Genomic DNA, 24,802 nt, shown 5'->3' on the forward strand with positions numbered 1-24,802 from the left:
AAGCTCCTCTCTGCAGAGGACAAAATTGAAGGCATGAAGAACGAGGTGGAGTCAACAGAGAACAAGCTCCTGTCTGCAGAGCAGCAGATTGAACACATGAAGAATGAGGTGAAGTCGGCAGAGAAGAAGTTCCTCTTTGCAGAGAACAAGCTTGAAGTCATGAAAAACGAGATGAGGTCAAAAGAGGTCAAAATTGAAGAGATGAAAAACCAGATTAAGTCAACAGAGAACAAGTTCCTCTCTGCGGAGCGGAAGATTGAGAGCATGAAGAGCGATGTCAAGTCCACAGAGAAGAAGAGCCTCCCTGTGCAGCAGACGACTGAAGAAGACACGACGAGCGAGACGGAAACATCCGAGAATAAGCTCCTCTCTGCGGAGCAGCTGATCGAACACATGAAGAACGAGGTGACGTCAGCGGAGGACAAGCTCCTCTCTGCACAGCGGACGATTGAGGACCTGACGGACGGGACGAAGACAGCACAGGACAAAGTCCTGGAAATGCAAGGGAAGTTAAACGCCTCGGAGGAAGAGAGGAGGGACGAGAGAAAGACATGGGAGGAGAGACTCCAAGTGATCTCTGCCCAACAGAATAATGACGACGCCAGCAAGAGGAAGACAATGGAAGAGAAGATGGAGAACGTTCAACTGGTGACCAACTGGACGAGTCAGTTCCGTGAACTCACTCTGGACACAAACACAGGAGACAGCAGACTCGTTCTGTCCGAGAACAACATAAAGGTCATAGAGGTGAGAGAGAAAATGACGGATACATTCGATATGAGGAAACAGGCTCTGTGTACAGAGGGTCTGAGTGGATGCTGTTACTGGGAGGTCATGTGGAGTGGAGCGGTTTCCATAGCGCTGACCTACAGAGGAGTCAACAGGAAAGGAAAGGTTGATGACAGTCTGATGACAGCCGGTGACAAGCCCTGGCGTATGCTGTGCGAGGACGGTTTCCATGGTAACAGGTACACCGTCCGTCACGGCGGGAAATCAACTGTCCTCTCCGTCGGTCCCTCTGACTCCAACAAAGTAGGAGTGTATCTGGACTGGCCTTCTGGCATTCTGTCCTTCTACAGAGTCGCTGACACACGGACGCACCTGTACACCTGGAAGGTGTCCAGATTCATTGAGCCCCTGTACCCTGTGTTTGGGTTCAATTTTGACTCCTCAGCGTCTGTGTGTCTGATAGAGGAGGTACAGTAGTGTCCCGTGTCCTGGAGGAACACTTGACACTGCTACTGAAATGATAATTCACTCTACAGGATCATGTGCGCACGCACACACACGCACACACTTTAAGCACCCCATAACAGATGCAATACTGAGAGAAACTTTAATGTAATTAATTTGCATTCATTAAAACAATTGCAAGAGCATATTAAGTCAATACACACAGGTACTTTTTTATTCAATATAAGACAATGACAATGTATTTCCAAAATACATTTGTCAACAACTATTATAAACTTTTTTTTTCCCACATCTCCCTTCTCCCCCCTTACAAACATTTACAAAACCGCTGCAGGTCAATGACCTTCAGACCTTCCCACAGGCACACGGAGGACAAGACAGCTTCACCTCTCCTACCAGCTGACAGCCTAGTAGAGATTGATATCCCAGAGGCAGAGGGAGTTGTACAGAAACTCCTGTAGACCAGGTATACCGCTGGCACACTCCAAGACCAGGTCAGATGTACCTGATGAAGACTCTTTATACAAACAGGAGGGAGGAAGGCAAAAGAGAGACTTAAAAGTTCAGCCACCTGTGTGGATGCTTCTCAAATAACAGACCTCCAGAAGTAGCCCGGAGGTGGGATAGTGGCATTGAACACCACTGGACAGAGACACCCGAACAGGAGGCGAGTACTTAGCCAGACTAATATCACTGCGTAGATATTATAGTCTGGAATCTCTGGAACCTGCATTTCCAAGGGGCTGATCCCACCACAACTTCGGGGGCAGCTAAATTCAATCACGAACTGATTGCAGACCCCCCCCCCGTTTTTTGTTGCACTGACAGATTTGTCTGGTTTCCAGGCTAGTGGGGACTATTACAAGCAAGTCCTGTTCTAAATACAGCATGTACTGCTAATCAGGAGGGGTGCATCCACACATAAGATGCAAGTTGACGCTAGTTAAATTCATAAAGACTACAGGGCCATACATTAGAACTGACCCCGTTTTTATTTCAGTTTTTTGTAATTGTTTAGCTGGAAGTGAAAATGGTAAACGGTGCATTTATATAGCACCTTTATTCAGAGCGCTTTACAAGTGTTACATTCATCCATTCACATGGCTCTCCTTGCCACCATCCACATGAGTTAGAATGATTGAACAAGATATTTATAGTTATCATTGTAGTTATTGTTCTTGGTGTGATTAGCCCTAGTTCAGTTGACTAATGATACAAACATGATTGACACAAGGAATTAACAATCAGACTATGGACTACAGCGACGTTTTAATGACAAATCTGAGAGAAAGATGAAGGAAGGTAGACAATGAATGTGTATTTGAGAGACAGGGAGGCAGACAGATGTAGAAAAAATTGTTATCTTTTTGAAACATTTTTACCCCTGGCACAAAATATTTTCAGATGGGGGCAAATACATAATCTATGAATATGGGGAACCTTGCCATGAAAATAAGAACCACTGGTTTAAACAACATTTAGCAACAAGCCCAGAATAAGCAACTACACTTTAGAAACACGCCAAAAAAAATGCAACATGCATCTACCAACGTTTGCAAGCAACTTTACAGAAAAACCAGCCCAATATTAAACCAGGGGAATCATTTTGGTGGTGCACAGCGCCGGAGGTTCCGGTCATGGGTTCCGGCCACCTGATAACCTACAGTAAAGTTATTTCTGTTCCAGACCGGATCAGAAACCAATGGTATTGATCCCAGGCTAGGTGGGGAGAGGTTATTTTTATTGGTGAATGCTCACCACAAATACATCTATGGCATACAAAAATAATTACACCCCCAATAGTAGAACAGTGAATGGCGGCGAATAGGAGATAAGAGAGAGATAACCCTCTAAACTGCAAACCTTAAAACACACAGAGCTCTTTCTATTACCAAGCAGAAATAATGATTACAAGTCAAGCAGCCTTGTCTACTTAGATCATTTTCAATGAACACGTCTGTTCTATTTATCGATCACTAAATGAAAATGGGTAAACAAAATAGATTAAGGCATTGGTTCTCAAAGTGGGGTCCGGGGACCCCCAGGGGTACTTGAGGGGGTTCCAGGGGGTCCCCAGCTAAATGATGGACAGGGACCAAATGGACCCTTATGGGTCTGTAACTCTGAGAGTGTACAAATGGAACCAAATGGACCCTAACGGGTCCATTTGGTTCCATTTGTACACTCTCAGAGTTAAATTAACATTGATTTTACAATATGAATTGGGGTCCCATAGACATACATGCCATTAAATGGGGGGTCTGTAGCCCTAATGCATGTCAAACTGGGGGTCTTTGAAATTAAAACGGTTGAAAATCACTGCTAGAGAGCCGTAAAAATCTTCTATTATGGGGGTCCCTGGCTTATCTTTTCAAATGGGGGTCCGCGGGCTAATAAATGTCTATTTGGGGGTCCTTGGCACGAAAAAGTTTGAGAACCACTGGATTAAGGGGACGGCATGGCAGCTAGTGAAACTGGAATTCTGACAGGAAGTGGATTTGGACCCAAATGCAGAGTGGCTCAGAAGATGCATAGAAACAGTGTGTTAATGGACAACATCCAGATCACAGTACAGTATGTCAGCTAGTCCAGTGGTTCTCAACCACGTGGGCCGGAGCCCCAGATGACAATGAAGTGACAGAAAAAGAGCCTTGCCGCATCAAAAGTAATCAACAAACTATACTGGTCAACCATTGGCCAAATTGTCAAATAACATAAGAGGCAAACATTTTGAAAACAGACTATCTACAAACTCTCAACGTCTCGCAACGCGTTGTGAGATCTATTTGTGAGAAACATTTTGGAAGTCTATTTCCAAAATGTTTATCTGTGGTACCGAGTCAAACTAAATGTAATGCCTCAACTCCAACATTTCAAGTGCTTGTCAGGGTAGTTCAAATATTTGTATTTCATTTAGAGTTAGTCAACCCTGGTACTCAACCCAAAAACTGCACGTCAAAGAAAGACAACCCGAGTTCAGGCAGAATAAAACGAGTAAGAATAACACAGAGTAACACAGGAATACAGAGATTACAATCTGGCAAGGAACACACTCCAACACAGGGTTTAAATAGACCACAGGGACTAACAGGACACAGGTGGGGAACTAAGCTAATCACAAGTGAAATAAAGACAAGACAGGTAACAGGAACAAAGGAACACGGTAAACACTAGGAGCGTTACTTCAAAATGAAACACAGCAGTAAAGAAAACCCTAAAAGTACACCACAGAAAACAATACAACACCTCTGCAACATTAAACACAACGAGACAGGTCCAGTCGACAGTTACAAGGATTTGCCAGTTGAAAAAGACAACTACTATGCAAATTTTAGAACAACTTAAAACACATTTCTATGAGGTACTTAGAATGTCATAGTAAAACAGTTACAATGCATGGATTCATGATCTTGCGATGTTTTGACCATGAATTCACGCATTTGCATTGACAAAGCATTGGCAGATTCCGCCCCAGAGGTAAAAATACAAGTGTGGTGTGACCGTGCCCTAATCATGTTTCTTGCAGTTTAGACATTTTTTGGATTAACCCCGGTCCCTTTGAACCTAAAATACTTGACTAAAAACAATGCCAACCTGTGAAGCAGATGAAGTGGAGGCGGTCATCACAACAATGATCCTGCCACAGGAAGCTCTCCCTACTGGCCTAATGGCACCACAAGGGCTGGACATCTTACAAGGCGTGGAGACTTTCTCCCATTGGCTGCGTGTCATCTCATCTCCAGCAGTGGTGGAAAGTAACTAAGTAAGTACATTTACTCAAGTACTGTACGTAAGTAAAAAATGTGAGGTATTTTTTACTTTACTGGAGTATTTCCAATTTTCTGTACTTTTACTTCTACTCCATTACATCTTAGAGGCAAATATTGTACTTTTACTCCACTACAATTATTTGACAGCTTTAGTTACTACTATTACTTATATATTTTATAACATACATTAACCACTTCAGCCCTATATATTTTTGGGCCATTTGAAAATAGCCGATCTACAAGCTCACAATGCATCGCGATGTGACGCATTGTGAGCTTGTAGATCGGCTATTTTCAAAAGATTTGTATACATTTGAACTTGTGAAATGGTACACTTTTACTCAAGTACATTTTAATACCTTACTTTTACTTGTAACAGAATATTCCTACACTGCAGTATTGATACTTTTACTTAAAAGTAAAACATTTTAGTACTTTTTCCATCACTGATCTCCAGTCATCCAGGACCACTTGTCTATCAGGTGCCTACAATAATACATTATTTTTTCTTTCTTTTCGAGGGGCATTGTTCTCCGTGTATCTTTCATTTGCAGAATGTCACACAAGGCGCTTGACGCACACCAAAATCGTCAGGGTACCTTTAACCGGCCCGTTTTTACACAGAGGATTTTACTGTGCAGTGTAACTCCATTCAATTCAATTCAGTTCTATTATAGTGCCAAAATAGAGCAAGTTGCCTCAAGGCACTTTACATATAGAGCAGAGAGCCGATATTGTCCCACCCTGAGCAAGCAATTCTCCCACATTCTACCTGCTAACACTTCAACCTCACAAAGACTCAGGATTCGACTATTGTAGTCCCCTGGAGATACACATTCACAAAACGCCCCACCATCTCTCCACACAGGAACGTGTAGGTCTGACTTCCTGGGATGCGGGAGACGGCAGCACACCTGAAAGAGAGAGGGGGGGGGGGGGGGGGGGTACAGGGGGGGGTGATAATGTTCCTTCAACGATGGCCAAGTTATAGCCTGCTGTCCCAGTACTGTCAAATCTTTCCCAGGCTACAATGCTACTGCTATTGATAAAGGCTTGCACACTGACAGAAGAACGTTGAGTCCTAAGAGATTAAAAGGAAAAAGGTATCAAATGGGGGTCTAGTGGCCTAATGCATATCAAACTGTGGGTCCCTGTAATTCAAAAGTTTGATATCACTTTAGACCAGAGAATTAATGAAAGAATAGAGATAATGAGTGAATGTGTTTTCCCTTTCCATGTAAAATTCGGTTTGCAGGTTTTAAATTTAAATCTATTCTATATAAGGTATAGTAACTATTGCGTCAATCTAAACAAGCCTTCTAATGACTAATTATGCAAATTACGCAAATAAAGACAGATACTGTAAAAACTTTCTTTTTAACAAGGCATTTGCCTAGATGGACTCAGTGACGCCATGTGTGTTTTGTTTAACTTTTTAAACTCTTTCTTAGCTGTGTATAGCTGACCTATTCATTTCACTGTTTTATTATTATTATTATTATTATTATATTGTTATTTAGATTTGGTTCAAATATAAAGTGTGTTACAAATAAAATGTATTAGTATTAAAGTGTATTAAATCTCTGCATTGCGTGCGTGAGTATGCTTATCTGTCCTGTGCGTTTCTCGAGAACGCACAGAATCTCTGTGTGAACTGTCTGACCGATGACAGTGCAATGACATCATATTGATGACATCAGGGAACTCCATATATGGGCATAAAAGGCACAAAGACAGACAGAAAGATACATGGATCTCCATATATGGGCATAAAAAGGGACACAATCAGACAGGTGGGCACAACGGGTGTTGTACAGTACAACCGGGGTGGGGCATTGCGTTCCCAACGAGCATCAGCCCTAGTATCTATGAATTCCAGGAATGTATCTGTGTCCCTCGATATGGCCAAATACAGTGGTGTAAAGTAACTAGCCTAAGTACATTTACTCAAGTACTGTACTTAAGTACAATTTTAAGTATTTTTACTTTACTGGAGAATTTCCAATTTTCAATACTTTTACTTCTACTCAGAGGCAAATATTGTACTTTTACTCCACTACAATTCTTTGAAAACTTTAGTTACTAGTTACTTTGCAGGTATAAGTTATTATATCATAAAACATACATTAAGAACTTTAGCCCTATTTTATACATAGGCTATTTGAAAATAGCCGATCTACAAGCTCACAACACGTCGCATCGCGACGCGTTGTGAGCTTGTAGATAGGCTATTTTCAAAAGATTTTCATACATTTTGAAAAGTTGTGAAATGAGATATTGTGGGTGATGAGTACTTTTACGTCTGGTACTTTAAGTATATTTTGATACCAATACTTTTGTACTTTTACTTAAGTACATTTTGAATACAGGGCATTTACTTGTAACTGAGTATTTCTACATTGCAGCATTGATACTTTTAAATCAGGTTGTTTTTTATTAAACTGTTTCCATAGACCAGCAAACATTGGCCACATCACCGACATGAGTCAAGCAAATCATTTGTATGAATTATTTACATTTCGGTCAAAAAGAATTGCATCAGTATTCAAAGCAGACATAAAAGACATTCTGCTACAAGAGGCAAGATCAGAATGTCCCAGCAGTCTCAGCTTTCTGATGGTGGCGGGGCTTCCCTTCGTACAGCTTTGGCCAAAGCCTGTTGAATGACAGGGGTATACAGTCTGCATCCCTCAATGCAGGTCTGAACCCCCGCTGTTAGGGTCTCCTCCATCATTTCCCCATCCGACTGTAACCCAGATATTTGGTTCAAGCTGGGGAGGAAAGCAATGGTCAGACTGCCTTGGTTTTCGCTTGAACTGCAGCCGCTTTCTTCCAAGTAAGTAGGATCAGTCACGTAAGAAGCACCATCCTGCCGGATGGAGCAGCCGAGAACCAGGTCGCACATTTCAATCCCTGCATCTGACAGGGCGAGGGATGCGCAGGTAATGGCGTGAGCCAGGACCGAACCGTCGTTCTCCAGAACCATCACGTTGACTTCGATCTGTGATCGGGGATATTTGTGAAGACACACAGCCGGCTGCAGACTCTCAAGCAACATCAGTGAGAGGCCTTTTTCCTCACTCCCCTGTATCCAAGAACCCCTCTCTGGGCAAGAGAAGGGAGCGAACCGCATGTCAGTCATCAACCTTCCACACTTCATGTCAGTCTCATCTTTGCGCTCCGTCTCTCGTGGGCCATACACACAGCACATCAGTTTGGTGTTTCCAGCTTCAATATAGGCTGATCCTTTGGCCTGGCTGATCAGCCCACAGCGAACGAACACAGGTCGGACGTCGACCTGATCGCGCTGTCTACCGTCGCGTGTTGTCTTGCCATCTGTGGAGGATGACGACGGGGCTATCGCGGGCTTAGGGCGAAAGAGAGAAAGACATTGTGATACTTCTGGCCCCCGTACTCTTTTAGTATCAGTTGGCATCGTGATTCGTGATGTAGTTTGAAGATGTAATATTATTATAGAAACTATTCTAGAAATTATAGAAAATTCTAGAAATTATAGAAATAATATCAATCGACTGATTCTTTAAACAGATCCAAGACTGTGTAGACTTCTGCCAGGCTGTATAAATGGTCCACGGCCAAAATGCAGCATTGATACTTTTACTTAAGTATCAAAAATTTGAGTACTTTTTTCACCACTGCCCAAATATGGAGATGACTGATGTCATAGTACTGACATCATCAGCGTGCACAATTATCCGCAGACAGACTAGACCGACACACACTCACACACAAATATATACTGGGGGGATTACATGCGCCCATATGATACCGCTGCAACAGACAGATACTGTAGGTGAAAACACAGTGAACTATACCGACCAAAATAATGAGCAGGATCGCAGGGATTTTACGGCGGACGTTCGGGATAGCCCGCGAGCACGTCGGCACCGATCATTTAGGAAATAAATATTACGTCATCCCCGAACAGAGGACCTGGACGGGAAGGTTGGTTCGCGCCAAGCGGACGGTGGTGGCGGCCAATCCCGCGGAACACGAGTACGTGGAAGGCAGCGTGCCGTCGGAGTGGGACGCCTGGATCCGAGGCAGACGGAAGGAGCCCCCCTCCGTCGAGGAGCTGCTGAGGAACGAGCGCTACAGGGAGCGGGTCAAACTGAAGGCCGGCGAGGTGGATCGCAGAGATATGGAGCTCCGGGCGAAGGAGTACGAGGAGGGTCTGGTGGCTCCTCCTCCTCCCCACACTGCAGTCAAAGGTCACGCAGCTACAGCCGGCTTTGGCGAGCCAGCCAGGAGCCAGGAGCCTACCAGCACTGCAAATACATTCCATCCTGGCTCCTGGAGGCCGCCTAATGCTAAGAAATAGACAAAGACATTCACATAAGATAATAGTTAAATGGAGCAGTGTTGATTTTGTCGACTGAAAGTATGACAAAAATATTCGTTGAATACCTTTTTTCACTGACCGAAACAAAATAAAAAAGAAATTAAAGCTAAGCTACGATGACTAAAACTAGACAAAACTAGACAACCTAAATATATTGACAATTTCGTCAACAAATAAAAACTAGACTAAAATGTTAGTGAGGGACAAGTGGAGAAGAGATGTAAAGTAGAACTAAGACAAGTAATTTTATGTTTTGTTGCGCTGGGGTGTTGCGCTCTGAAAATAGCTGATCTACAAGCTCACAACGCAGATCGGCTATTTTCATCAAATAAGGCATTCATTTATGAAGAAAGAACAACATATACAAAAAGATGGTTTATGCCCAACAGTGACAATTTGTAAGTGAACCAAACCATTAAAGGGATAGTTCACCCCCAAAATGAATCAAAATTTGATGACCGGCAGCGGTTCCAGTAGGAGACACAAAGGAGACTCTTTGTGTCTCCTACCGGAACCGCTGCCGGTCATCAAATTATTGGTTTAGGAATGCGACAAAAACAAAAAAATATCCATGAATTCAAGTATCCATGGGGTGACTAATCGATAGAAAGAAAGTAATAATTTTTGGTGAACTATCTCTTTAAGAACTGAGGCCGATTCTACAAAAGTCTTCTAAATCCTAAACAGTTTTCTGAAAAACGTATGTTTCCATATCAGAGGTGCTCAAACTTTTTCATGTCAACGACCCCCAAAAGTATATGTATTTGGCTGCGGAACCCCCATCTAAAAAATGTTGTTCCCAGGGACCCCCAGCAAAGATTTGAGAAAAATGTTCGCTTTAAAATATGTATATATTCAAAGATTTGCAACCTCATGGCGCGGCACAAAGTGGCGGGCTATGAGCTTGTATATCTGCTATTTTTTTGAATAGCCCAAAGTATAAAAAGAATGGTTACAGTGGATACAATTTAAATTCATCATAATAAATCTCCTTACTCACCTAGCCTTCACAGTCGCATCCGAGCCTCAACGCAGTGGGCGATGGCAGCTATTGTGTGCCATACAGTATAATCCTTCCTGTTCCATGTCTGGTTGTGGAGGCTTTTTGTCTCATTGAGAGCACGTAACAAAGCAGCCATGCATCACTGCCGCCGTTCACCCTATTATTCCCTTCCCTGAATATTGCGACACATTCAAATGTATGAGTTAATCTCAGAATTAAATGAGCGAACACTCAGGATTTGAGTGTGTGTGTGTGTGTGTGTGTGTGTGTGTGTGCGTGCGTGCGTGCGTGCGTGTCACAAATACACTTCACTGACTCAAATATTGTTAACTGACCACATAAACATTCCACTGTATTATTATAAGAACTTTGCACGTACTGAAACATATTCTGTACATGTCCTTTCTGTGTGTGCGTGTGTCTTGTGCACGTGTGTGTGTGTGTGTGTGTGTGTGTGTGTGTGTGTGTGTGTGTGTGTGTGTGTGTGTGTGTGTGTGTGTGTGTGTGTGAATCTCAATCTACTGTATGTGTACATGTGGGTGACTGTTTAAATAGTATGCAAATGCCACGGTGGAAAAGAGCAGCTGCAGCTTCCTCCTTCCCAAGAGGACAGCAGAAACGTATTAATTTCAAGTCAAGGCCTTAAGCATGAATACATAGGGAACCTCTGCACACGTGTCCGTTTTAACTGGATTTCAGCGTCGTGCTACAGCACTGCAGACTCACTGTAAACTACTGGTTCCCAATACCGTTACCAAACATTAGTAAGATTACAAAGGTCCTGGATAGACAGAGTCCATTAAAGATGCCATTATGTTTGGATTTGCAGCCCAGATTTCTATGTTCAGACTGGCAGTCATATGTCCCATTTTTGGCATAAAAACAGATTGGAATTGGATTTGAACCACATTTGATTGATTGAATACTTTATTTGTCAGAAATGTAAATAGCGCGTGGTACTGCAAGACATTAAGGCTAAAAGGAGAACACGAAAAAAAAGTCCTGGGGACTTGTTTCCGTGGTCATCTATTCAATTAATCAACAGAGCATAAAAAATGTACACAATAATACATGTCAACAACAAATACAAACACTATACTGTACATACAGGACAGACAAGACAAGACAGACAGACGGACGGACGGACGGACGGACGGACGGACGGACGGACGTGTGATTCCTAAAGACGTGTCTCAGTGTAAGAAAATAGTAAAAAGTGTGTGTTTGTTGAACATGCTCAGGTTTTGAACGGTGAACTGAACGTATCTGTTTTCAAATTATTAACTTACACGTGGGACATCATTAACTCCTGTGAGAATCAATGACTCTGCTCACTGTTGCAAGTTGGCGATTAAAGACGCTTGTATAAATACAGATTGTATTTATTTCTCAATACCAAGAATACAAAGAACAGACTTGTGTCCTTGGGAAGAATGTACTCAAGACCAGAGAACACGTCTTTCTAGCTTGACATGTACTTGAAGTCATGCGATTGTGTCTGTTTAATCAAAACAGCAGATCTCACATATTTGAAAAATAATGTTTTTTCATCCTATTAAAGGGATATTTCACTTTCAAATGTTTGGGTTCATTTCACGTCTACTCTGGCTTTTGTGAGCACCCCAGACAGTTTTTAAGTTGCTTGATTCAGTATTTAGATATTTGATATGATATTTGCCATGCACCTTCCTACACAAACCCGTTGTAACTTCAAACTCCATTTTAACCATGTTAGATTCATTGAAAACACCTGACCTTGGTTCTGGTGACTGGTATGGCGCCCATATGTTATGGGCATGTCATAATGGGTGAACATTCTGAAAATAGGCAAACATTCAGCAAAAATAGCCGATCTACAAGCGTCACATTGTGAGCTTGTAGACTGGCTATTTTCAGCAGAGATGTGATGTGGAGGGGGAAAAAAAGTAGGCCTAGTGGACCCCTCAGGGACACCTGTCAGTGCGCTTAAGTGGTTAAGTGGTAATATATACTCTGGTTGTTCTTGCTTTTAAAAGTAATCTCTGTCTGTGATTCCACAGTAGTATACAGTAATTCGTTTAGTTTGGGAGGAGAGCAGTGGTAATGATTGGGGCCAGGGGATGCATGGGTAAGAGGAGCTTCTGTTGAAAAAGAATAGCTCAGTGCAGGAATGAACGTGACTAGTTCATTGTTTGGGGGGCCTGTGAATTCGATTAGAAATGAACAACGCTAGGACGGCGTCGGCCTATTAGGTGCCGGCCTACTCGGGGACATGCATGTCGTTAGCGATGCGAGTCAGACATGTTATGGTGTCACACACGTGCCAAGTTTGAGACCGAACAAACTGGGTATACCTACCGAGTTATGCCCGAGGCAGAGTGACCGCGCGCGCGCACACACACACACACACACACACACACACACACACACACACACACACACACACACACACACACACACACACTAAGTGACGCGCCATGAGCTTGTATATCTGCTATATTTGAATAGCCATATGAATGGATGAAGTCCACCAAGGACCCCACTTTGAGAACCACTGATGTACGGGAACAATAGCACGACATACCTCGCAGCATGGGAGAAAGGCCGGGGGTTCAGAAGGTCATGGCTGTGGTGCCAGAGAGGAATAGAACATTTAATAAAGATGGTAACAACAACAACAACAAAGCGGGGCCGGACATAACAGTTGCCGATTTCATTAGCTGACGGACAAACATCCTCAGTTACCACAGCAACGAATAGCTGCACAACAGTTTGAATACACAAATCCAAACCCTTGCAAAGATCTGATTTGAGAAACACATCTGATTTGCCTGCAGTCTATGGGCAAAGTTTTAAATGAGTAGTTCACCCAAATAATAACTTATATTCTATTCTATCAATATTCTAGCCATATATATCGCCAATAATTTGATTACCGGCGGAAAGATGCTAATGTATCCAGTAGGAGACTCAAAAGAGTCTCTTTGAGTTTCCTACCGGAAATACACCCGGTCATCAAATCATTGGCTCAGGAATGCGACAAAAACTAAACAATCTCCATGAATTCAATGCTTCATGGGATGTGTAATTGATACAAAATAAGTATTTTTTAGGGTGAACCATTCCTTTAAGGCCATCCAAACCAAGCACAATAAGCAATTGTTTTAAAAATCGTTGTAACTCGTGATTCGACACCACAACTATGGGACTAAGGACAACATATAGTTATAGTTATAGTTGATTGTGTTAATGGACCGTGCCCAGAAATGTTCTGGCTAAGCAAGGGGATATATTATGTGTTTCAACTCATGAAAACTATCCTCAGTGGTGGAAAGTAACTAAGTACATGTAATCAAGTGCTGTACTTAAGTACAATTTTGAGGTATTTTTTACTTTACTGGAGTTTTCCAGTTCCAGTTTTCAGTACTTTTACTTCTACGACATCGCAGAGGCAAATATTTTACTTTTACTCCACTAGAATTATTTGAAAACTTCAGTTACTAGTTACTTTGCAGATATACATTATTTAAAACCACTTCAGCCCTATTGTATACATCATACTGTACATAGGCTATTTGAAAATAGCCAATCTACAAGCTCACAACGCGTCGCATCGCGATGCGTTGTGAGCTTGTAGATCTGCTATTTTCAAACATTTGAGTACTTTAACTTTTGGTCAACTCAACTCAACTCAAGTACATTTTTTATTCCGGACTTTTACTTGTAACAGAGTATTTCTGCATTACAGTATTGGTTCTTTTACTTAAGTAAAAGAAATGTAGTACTTTTTCCACCACTGGCTATCCTCGCCTAACAGACTTGCATTCAGATCGTCTGGCAACAGTGACCCATGCATATTAAAGTCAGTGTTTTTACTTTATTAGGCATTATAGAACTTTAGATCAGTGGTTCTCAAACTTTTTCACGTCAAGTACCCCTAAATGAATGCGGATTTGGTTGCGGACCCCCATCTGAAAAGAGTTCCAGAGGTGGTGCTAAAAATGTAAAATATATTCAAACATTTTCAAAGAATATCAAGATTTTTGGAAAATAGCTAATGTATGTAGGGGCCCTGGGGGTCCCCGGACCCCACTTTGAGAACCCCTGCATTAGACCACAGACCACCATAACTCTGAGAGTGTACAAATGGAACCAAATGGACCCGTAAGGGTCCATTTGGTTCCATTTGTACACTCTCAGAGTTACAGCAACATAAGGGGCCATTTGGTTACTAACTATCCAACATTTATCTGGGTACCCCCTGGATCCCGCTCAAGGACCCCTGGGGGTCCCCGGACCCCACTTTGAGAACCATGGCTTTAGATATGTATTCATACATTTGGTTTACACAGTGTCATTTGTTATTTGTATGTTTTCACAATCACTTATCACAATCTGGTTCTCCCCATGTTTCATGATTGTTTCATGATTGTTTTGTGGATTTTAATCACTGCCCTTTGTTGTGAAGCACGTTGTAACACTGCTTTGGAAAAAAGTGCTTGATGAATAAAGTTCATTATTATCACAGCCGAGAACGTTTGAAAGGTAAAAATAAATATCTCCGATTTCTATAGCGCTTTTTGAAGTACTTTTGAAGAGGAAAAAAACAAAAAACAAAATGTATTAGGACAAAAACAATTAAATAAGTTGTATGTAGTAGGTGTAACAATGTGTAAAATAGAGAAATTCAACTGAGGGCAGTTTCTCTGAATTCAGAAGTGATGCAGCAGTTCATTATCATGAACAAGGTGCAATTTCTTGAGATCAGTCTGTTGCGGAGGATGACTGTGCCTTTAGGTGTGTAAGGGAAAGCCTGATGGGTCTGAATAAAAGATATCCGTGTCATTTTTTCTTTTTTTTGCAGCGCGTGCGATGGTGGGTTATCCCATTAAAACCGGGAAAGCATCTGTGTCATTTTAGATAGATATTTACATTAAAAATAGCTGATAAACAAGCTCATAGCGCGTCACTTCATAGATATGAATATATATATTTTTGAAAAATCTTGAAAATGTGCGGCAAATCATTTTAACCCCTTTATCCATAATACTTTGGCTATTCAAAAATAGCAGATTTACAAGCTCATAGCGTGGCACAGAGTGCCGCACTGTGAGCTTGTAGATCTGCTATTCTTTTTTTAATCGTCAAAATGTGTGCAAATCTTTGAATATGTGTATTTTTTAAAGTGATTTTTTTTTACTTTTTAAATTTTTAAATATTTTGAGATGGGGGTCCGCGGCCAAATGCATATCATTTTGGCGGTCCTTTGACATGAAAAGGTTTGAGCACCACTGATATTATAGCAACATACGTTTTTCAGAAAACTGTTAGGATTTAGCAGACATTAAGTAGAATCAGCTCCAGGTCATAATGGGTTATTATGTTGGTTCATTAGCATATTTCATATCCTGCTGCTGAGGACTTCCAGCTTTCTATCTGTCTCCATCGATGCCAGAGACCAGACACAGGTGCACAATGCTTTGCAGAGACTCATAAGTGAGGTATACGCACACACACACACACACACACACACACACACACACACGTTTGCATTACAACTGTATACTTGTGAGGACGGCAACATTTTAGGATGTTGATTTTATGAATGTCATTTTTTTTATCGACATTTTTAACCCGAAAGTAGCAGATCTAGTAGGCTATAAATCAGGCTTAACTCCGATCCTACACCCTAAACCTAACCTCTAAATATCTAATCCTAACCTAGTGAAAATCCGTCTGAATCTTTTATACAATCTTCTATACAATTGTAACTCCCCAGATCATAAATCTACCATTTCTCTTGTGAGGAGGACCAGGAAAATGGTCCTCACAATGTCTATAGTTCTCAAATTCTGCTATACATGAGGGGACACTTGGCCCTCGCAAGTATAGCAATGCTTGTACACACTCACGCACGCAATCACGCACGCACACACAGCGGTTTGTCTGACGTTCAGATAAGCACATTCACGATATTATGACCAGCGATCAGTTCCTGTTTTAATATGAGTTGCACACATGCGCACGCACACACACACACACACACACACACACACACACACACACACACACACACACACACACACACACACACACACACACACACACACACACGTGCGCTGCGCACACACCACGCGAGAGATGATTTCCAGCATGTCAGGTATAAAAAGAGAGAGGGTTTCAACACATCAGCAGGGGAGAGAAAGGATGAAAGCAGAGTTGAGCTGCTTGTTCTTTCTGCCTGTCTCCTCTTGACATGTTCAGCAAGGGAGTTTTAACACACACACGCACGCACGCACGCACGCACACAGGCGCGCACTCCTCACAGAAGTACTACCGTTAATTAGATTTTACATCAAAGCAGGCCGACAGTTGTTTCAATGGTGAGACCGGCCCCGAAGTGATCGACTACACACACTAAAGCATCAGGTGAAGGATTCTGGTTTCAGCCTAATGGCCCTTTTCCATGAGAAGGGTTCTGGACTGGACGGCCCGGGGCAGCGCAGCAGAACGACCCCCCCCCCCCCCCCCCCCCCCCCCCCCCCTCCCTCGTTCGGCAACGAAAACGACCACTCGACGACGCCACTGCGCTGGGTGATTGGCACACGACACTGCTAAATTGCTCATCATTCGCAGAGGCTGTGATATCGCTATACCAAGTCCAGAGGTTCTCAAACTTTTTTAATTTCCAGGACCCCCGGTTCGATACGCCTTCAGGCCATCCAGTCAAAGTGGATGCCATGAGGCCAGTCCAGGGGTGCCGCGGAATACTAATATTTGGAGAATTGACTAACATGACTTTAAAACTTATTTTATGAGTTTAAACAAGTATTTTTTTTGTATTTATTTTTTTATCCCACGATTTTTGTAACCCATTTTTCACCCAGTGCCAACGCCTAAGCTTGTAATCCTGGGCGCTACTCTCCCTCTGCCAGCCTGGGCAGAGCCCTGAACTGACCATTTGGTTACTAAGTATCAATCATTTCCATGGACCACTGGAACTCCCTCAAGGTCCCCGGACCTCACTTTGAGAATGACTATTGCGTATGTGTTAGAAGCCGTTTTTTCCCCTTTATTTAACCAGTCAAATCTTAAGCTTAATTACTAGTACTCTTAACTTGTTTCCTCATTTCCGCTTTATTGTGATACAGAGGAAAGGCATGGGGAGAGAGAGGGGGGATAACATGCAGCAAAACCCTCCGGTCACATTCTAGCCTATAGGTCAGTCGCGGGAAGTACTTTGGCCTTATTTACAGTATGATATGCACTCTCTTGAGACACCAGGGTGCCCACATTTATTTACTTAATTATTTACAAAAACTAAGCTGACTGTTTGGAATGGCTGTTCGAATCATAGATCTTTTTCACAGCAGCCATATTGGCATAACATAGGGTACAGCTGTTAAGGTTCCATTCCATTCAGGTCAGACAGTCCGGTCAGGGTGCTGCTGCTGTGCATGTCGGGTCAGTTTGAGAATGACTATTGCGTATGTGTTAGAAGCCGTTTTTTCCCCTTTATTTAACCAGTCAAATCACATTTACGAGTGTGCACTGGCCAAGAGAAGAGGCAAATAAATGTTACACAGCTCTACCAGTAACAACAAATACAGGACATGACAAAGACAAACATATGACATCTGTAGTACCAAAAGCCTACTACCAGGGAGGCTCAGAGAGAGTCTAAATAGCACCAAATACAGACTAATAAAAAGACTAATAAGAACAATACATCATGAAACTACTAAGCTAATATATCACTGAGATCACAGCATTTACTACTCGTCAAAGCAGGAGCAGTGGCTGGAGAGTGTGCCCATGGCAATCCTCTTAAAAGTCACTAGGGGGATCAAAGAAGACAGTTTTAATCTGGTCTGTAGATCATTCCATCATTCCGTTCCCTTTTAACAAAGGTATTAATGCTATTAAAGTTCCTCTCACAGTTAATGACACTTTGCCCCCAGTGTTTACAGTTTCATACTATACTGGCAAGGCCACTTGGCCTTTGGTGTTGTCCATCTTTTGAGGGCACAAAGGCCAAATGCCAGGGCAGGAAGGCCAACAAATAAAACTAGATTGTAGTCCATTGAAAGAATGAATTGAATTTAAGGGTTAAGGATGATTTAAAATGTAATATGTAGACTATCTGCAGTGAAATAAATAAATTATGATATTTACAATCTGATCCATGCTCACTTGCTCGGCCCTTTACCAATCAAAGTCACTGGATTGGTTTAACCCATTGAGACCTGGAACGCATCTGTGCCATTTTTTGATTTGAGCTAAAAAGTTTTATTTTACACTTTGACTTTTCAAAAATAGCAGATCTACAAGCTCATAGTGCGGCACCGAGTGCCGCGCTATGAGCTTGTAGATCTGCTATTTTTGAAAAATCGTGAGAATGTGTGCAAATATTTGAATACATATATTATTTTAAATTCCTGCCCTGGTCAATACTCAAGAAGAAACTAATTTAGTTTGGTGCAGTTTATTCAATCATCTTCACCAGTATCAATAAAATCCTCATACTGTACATCAACATATTAAGCAAACTGTTAAAGGTGATCAAAAGGCATAGGCTGAAGCTAAAAGCTTATATCCTATCCTATTTTGCATTATGGATAATGGCTGAAGGTTGCTTCTATGTATTTCCTCACGTCTCCACACAATAAGACAGATATGGTAATATTGGAGTATTATACAGGGTAAATAATTGAAAACATACCTTGTTTTGCCTAGGACACCAATACCCCTTGCCACTTTAGACCGGACATACTTTATATGGGGTTTCCAACAGAATCTGTGGTCTACTATCACTCCCAAAAAGATGTTCTCTTTCCAATTTTACACTATCAATATTTAGCTAAACCAGTGTATTCAATTGTATTTTTGTATTCCCAAAGATCATGATATATATATGTATATATATATATATATATATATATATATATATATATATATATATATATATATATATATATATATGTATATATATTTTTATTTATTTTTTATTAAGTGATAATGTGTTTGTATCGAACCACAGTTTCAAGAAACTAAACGTCTTTTTGGCCAGAACTGTCAATGTTTACAGCAGTGTGTACTTTCCATTGCTGTACTAACCTTGGCATGCCACACCACACCGTGAAAGCTTGATGATAACATGCTCTGGACCTGCAGAAAGGTTCCATAGAGTTTGTAAGGAACAAGATTTTGTTGCATGCATAATATAGCAGAGTGGCTCCGAGCCTCTCCCTAAAGACCCAAAGCCTAATATCTGCCCTGGCCAAGGGGGGATTGCCTCTTAGCCTAGGCTAGTAGTGGTACAAATCTGTGGCTGTCCCTTCCCACCCGTGAGATCCGGGGGGGGGGGGGGGGGGGGGGGGGGTGCACAGTGGCTCAGAGCCACTGCTTGAAGACGCAAAGCCTACATAACTCCCCGGGCCAATTCCCTCTTTGCTATAGTGGTTAAGATGTTTGGCTCCAGTGTCCCTTCCCACGTGGGAGACCAGGGTTCGAATCCCGGGCATTACACATGGAAAAGCAAACCAAAGGCAACCCGATAATCGCACTCATGAACCCTCCTCCTTCAGTGATGAGTTTGATATCGGTCAAATAGTCATAGTCTCCAAAGTTGGAATAAAATGTTCTTTTACCGGCTTAATTACTAGTACTCTTAACTTGTTTCCTCATTTCCGCTTTATTGTGATACAGAGGAAAGGCATGGGGAGAGAGAGGGGGGATAACATGCAGCAAAACCCTCCGGTCACATTCTAGCCTATAGGTCAGTCGCGGGAAGTACTTTGGCCTTATTTACAGTATGATATGCGCTCTCTTGAGACACCAGGGTGCCCACATTTATTTACTTAATTATTTACAAAAACTAAGCTGACTGTTTGGAATGGCTGTTCGAATCATAGATCTTTTTCACAGCAGCCATATTGGCATAACATAGGGTACAGCTGTTAAGGTTCCATTCCATTCAGGTCAGACAGTCCGGTCAGGGTGCTGCTGCTGTGCATGTCGGATCAGTGGACAGACTCTGCTACACTAAATGGAACAAAACCATAATTAGTTGGTAACACCTGTGTTTAAGCCTTCTATTTCATGTCAATATATATGTCTGCGGTGAAAAAGGTCTATTTTGAAGTGACCACGGATGTATGACTTGGTGATGGCATTCTTCTCATGGGGCTTCATCTTTTTATTTATTTATCTCTATCTTTATCTTATTCATATTTCTACATATTTATCTTCACTGTTATGTTATGTTATGTTTGTGTTTGTGTTATTATAACCACATTTCGCTGCTGCTTGTACCTGTACGAGTAGTGACAAATAAACCTTCTTGATTCCGTTTAATGGGCACATTTTTCCACTCACTCACTCACTGCATATCCCTCGTGGTTATCAGGCTGTCAAACAATCTTGTGCATATATTTCAGGGAGAAACACAGCCCCTGCTTAATTACTGCCATACTAATTGAATCCCAGTGCGAGTGATGTATGGGGGTAGGGGCGTGCATGTGACAGAAAGAAAATGAAATAGTATTAAGCAGCCGCAGAGATAATCCATTTAGGAATGTCTGGGAAATGAACAGGATTAGCGAACGCACGCGCCCATATGGCAAGACTGTCGGATGAGTCATCTGAGATATCAAAAATGTTGTCTTTAAACTTGGAAAGTTCGCAGATGAACTGAAGAAAACGCACCCTTTACAAATTAGAATGAGCTAAATTAGGACGTGTTGTCAGTCGACTGTGCCTGGATTAAGAGACAATTCAGTGAGAGTTTATTATAGATATATAGCTATAAGCATGCCTGTCGAACGCACACCCACTGGAAGACGCTCAGAAGGTGGACTTGAACTGACCTTTGCTCAAGGAATAGTTTAACTTTAAAGTAGTTGATATTCAATGTTCGGACCCTCTGCGTTGCGACCCTCACCATTTAATTGGTCGGGTGCCAATCACATGTCCTTTTAACTAGAAGCTGGTGCAGGTTATGCACTGTTAGTGTGCCTAGGTTAGACGTGATTTGATGCGTCTTAATTGATTAGTTTAAGGTTTGCCACTATTAGTTTTCATTCTACATTTCAGAGGCAAATATTGTACTTTTACTCCACCACAATTATTTGAAACTTTACTTACTTTGCATATATAAATTATGATATTATAAAACATACATAACCACTTTAGTCCTATTTTATACTTAGGCTATTTGAAAATAACAGATTTACGAGCTCACGACGCGTTGTGAGCTTGTAGATCTGCTATTTTCAAAAGTTTTAGCACTTTGACTTTTGGTTACTTAAGTACATTTTGATACCAATACTTTGGTACTCTAGTACATACATTTGTACTAGACCGGAATTCAATACATTTTGAATTCCGGACTTTTACTTGCAAGTTGCAACAGAGTACATTGCAGTATCGATACTTTTACAGAAATATTATTGTTCCAGTCGTTAAGACGGGACCCTCTGCCATCACCCAGACACCCTTTGTTTACACCCGGGTCCTCGTGGAGGTCTTCTACCGCTCTAAAAACATCGCCGTAAACGGTAGAGTTCTCAACGGGCCTGAAAATTAAGGCTCGGCCCTAACTGGGCCCGAGGCTCGGCCCGAACCCGGCTATTACCATCATGTTAGGCCCGAAAGCCCGAAAAAACCCGAGGGGGGAAAAAATAAGATTTTTTTTTTCTGTTCTGAATGTGTATTTATCTATTATTATTATTATTTAAAAAAAATCATTACAAAAAGAATATATATATTTTTTTTTTCATGGAGCCTGAGGCTCGGCTCGGCCCGACCAATTAGCATACTTTGAGGCCCGGCTCGGCCCGAAAATGTCGGGTCGGGTCGGACCCGGTCGGGTTCGGGTAGAATTTGAGAACTCTAGTAAACGGTCAAAAACGCCGTTTTAAAGACCCTCTGGCACTCGATGTGTTCATTGCAGGCGATCACTTCAGATGTGTGCGTTCAGACATGACGGTTTGGTCATGTTTGGTGCGGGTTTTTGTCATGATGGGGATCATGTCATCGCGTCTCGGTCGTCAGCGTTTCATTTTCATCATCCTGACTTTGGCTGTGATCTTCCCCGGTTGCCGCCGGCGACACTACAGAGCCTCATCCAATTACCGCGTTGGGGCTGTGGGCTCATCTGTTACCGGGGCGACGGGGGCCCGCTGAGGCTAGGCGATGTGGAATCTCATTTCCGCAGGTAATCTGTGTTCGGAAATCAACAAACGTCGCACATGCATAATATACATATGCACGACATACATAGTGAGGCTCTCTCTACCCCTCTCTCTCTCTCTCTCTCTCTCTCTCTGTCGCTCTCTCTCACACACGCACACACGTACGTGCACGCACAAATAGCTTGTATCTGCTATTTTCAAAGGATTTTGTATACATTTTGAACTTGTGAAATGGCACATTCTGCATAATGAGCTACTTTTACTTTTGTACTTTAAGTACATTTTGATACTGCTACTTTTGTACATTTTTTATTCCGTAATTTTACACATATTTCTACATTGCAGTATTGATACTTTTACTTAAGTAAAAAATGTGAGTACTTTTTCCACCACTGCGACATACAGGGAGGCTCTCTCTCCCCCTTTCTCTCTCTCTTTCTCTCACACACACACACACGCACGCACGCACGCACGCACGCACACACCTTTCACCAACATTCAATGCAAAATACATGCAAAGAGAATTCTCCTCCATTCATTCTCTGATGTACACCTCCCCACTCACTGCATCTGCACCTCCTCACCCCACCTACACTTCCCCTCTTCATTCGCTTCTTTCCTTCCTCACCTCCACTCATCCTCCTCTCCTTGCGTTCTCTCTCTCTCTCTCTCTCTGTCCTTGGTGCCTTGGCTCAGTGGGTTGAGGATGGAGGATGGCGGTTAATGGCAGGATAACTGTCTCCTGAATAATTCCGCAGCTCTGAGGTGAGCCACAGGACAACCACACAACACACACACGCACACGCACATGCACACACATACACACAGTATAGCATCATCCTGGTAGGCATTCAAACCCGCGGGGGGGGGGGGGGGGGGGGTTAAGGCTTGATTTATCCTTGCTCGTGCACCAGTGTCGTCGTGCACCCCCCCCCCCCCCCAAAAAAAAAAGACGATCTACAAGCTCTCAGCGCATTGTGAGCTTGTAGATGACCTATTTTTGTAGCGCCACACCGGGGAGCAACCAAGTTTAGCCCCATTTAGACCTGTTACACCTACACGCTACAAAGTAACTAAAGTTTTAAAATAATTGTAGTGGGGTAAAAGTTGAATATTTGCCTCTGAGATGTAGTGGAGTAGAAGTAAAAGTACTGACATTTTGAAATACCAGTAAAGTAAAAAATACCTTAAGTACAGTACAGAGTAAATGTACTTAGTTACTTTACACCACTGCTTACACCGAACCCAGGATGTGCTAAAAAGTATAATAAAAGTGACTTGACTGGAATAAAAAATGTGTCTTCCAAAATCACCATACTGTACATGACATGTTATATTTTATTCATCGACTTCGATTCTATGCTATTTCTCAGGAAACTTCAGGACAACACTTATTTTCCATAAAGTGGAAAGTACCTCTGAAAACCCCCCGAAAAAAAAACGACAGTACAAAAACAAAACAACTAACACTAACCCTTTAAGACCGGGAACGCATCTCTGTCATTTTAAGATTTCTTTGTCTATTCAAAAAATAGCAGATACACAAGCTCACATGATGCTTGAGTTATGAGCTTGTAGATCTGCTATTTTTGAAAAATCTTGAACATTTGTGCAAATCTTTTAATATATACTGTAGATATGTTTTTAAAGCAAACATTTGTAACTCAGATGTTTGCTTCTGGGGGTCCCTAGAACAACATATTTTGAGATAGGGATCCGCGGTCAAATACATATAATTTTGGGGGTCCTTGACATGGAAAAGTTTGAGCACCACCTGATACAGAAACATAGGATTTAGAAGACATTTGCCCCCAGAAGCAACGATTTAAGTTACACATGTTTGCTTTACAAATATATATATATATATATATATATATATATATATATATATATATATATATATATATATATATATATATAAATATATATAGTATATATATATTATATATATCTGCAATTTTTAGAAAAATTGTGTATCGAGTATGTATATATTATATACATAATCGATACACAATTTTTCTAAAAATTGCAGATCTACAAGCTCATAGCGTGGCACTCGGTGCCGCGCTATGAGCTTGTATATCTGCTATTTTTGAATAGCCAAAGAAATCCTAAAATGACACACACAGATGCGTTCGATCTTAATGGGTTAAGTCTCAAAATGTCAAGTCATCACTTCAAGTAGGATGACACGTAGGGTTTCTTTTATCTGTGGCCTTGAGAGGCGAGGAGTTGGCCAAGGCGAGAACCCTGAGGTTCCGCGCCACAAAGTCCCGCCTCCTCCGTCGTGGGCTGGCGA

At 41.9% G+C, this 24,802-nt stretch overlaps 2 protein-coding genes across 2 annotated transcripts; one reads left to right on the forward strand and one right to left on the reverse strand.

Annotated features, from left to right (window-relative positions):
* Positions 1-7,569: 7,569 nt before the first annotated feature.
* LOC311040428 (exosome complex component MTR3-like) lies at positions 7,570-8,400 on the reverse strand (the record flags this gene model as incomplete). The annotated part of the gene is made up of 1 exon (XM_084050711.1): positions 7,570-8,400. The coding sequence occupies one exon, from the start codon at positions 8,398-8,400 to the stop codon at positions 7,570-7,572; it is 831 nt and encodes a 276-aa protein (XP_083906837.1).
* A 411-nt stretch (positions 8,401-8,811) lies between these two features.
* Positions 8,812-9,306, forward strand: LOC311040431 (NADH dehydrogenase [ubiquinone] 1 alpha subcomplex assembly factor 2-like; the record flags this gene model as incomplete). Its single annotated transcript, XM_084050716.1, has 1 exon — positions 8,812-9,306. The coding sequence occupies one exon, from the start codon at positions 8,812-8,814 to the stop codon at positions 9,304-9,306; it is 495 nt and encodes a 164-aa protein (XP_083906842.1).
* Positions 9,307-24,802: the final 15,496 nt, after the last annotated feature.

Source organism: Gymnoscopelus microlampas, assembly GCF_963454915.1.
Source record: "Gymnoscopelus microlampas genome assembly, chromosome: 24".
Classification (NCBI taxonomy): Eukaryota; Metazoa; Chordata; class Actinopteri; order Myctophiformes; family Myctophidae; genus Gymnoscopelus; species Gymnoscopelus microlampas.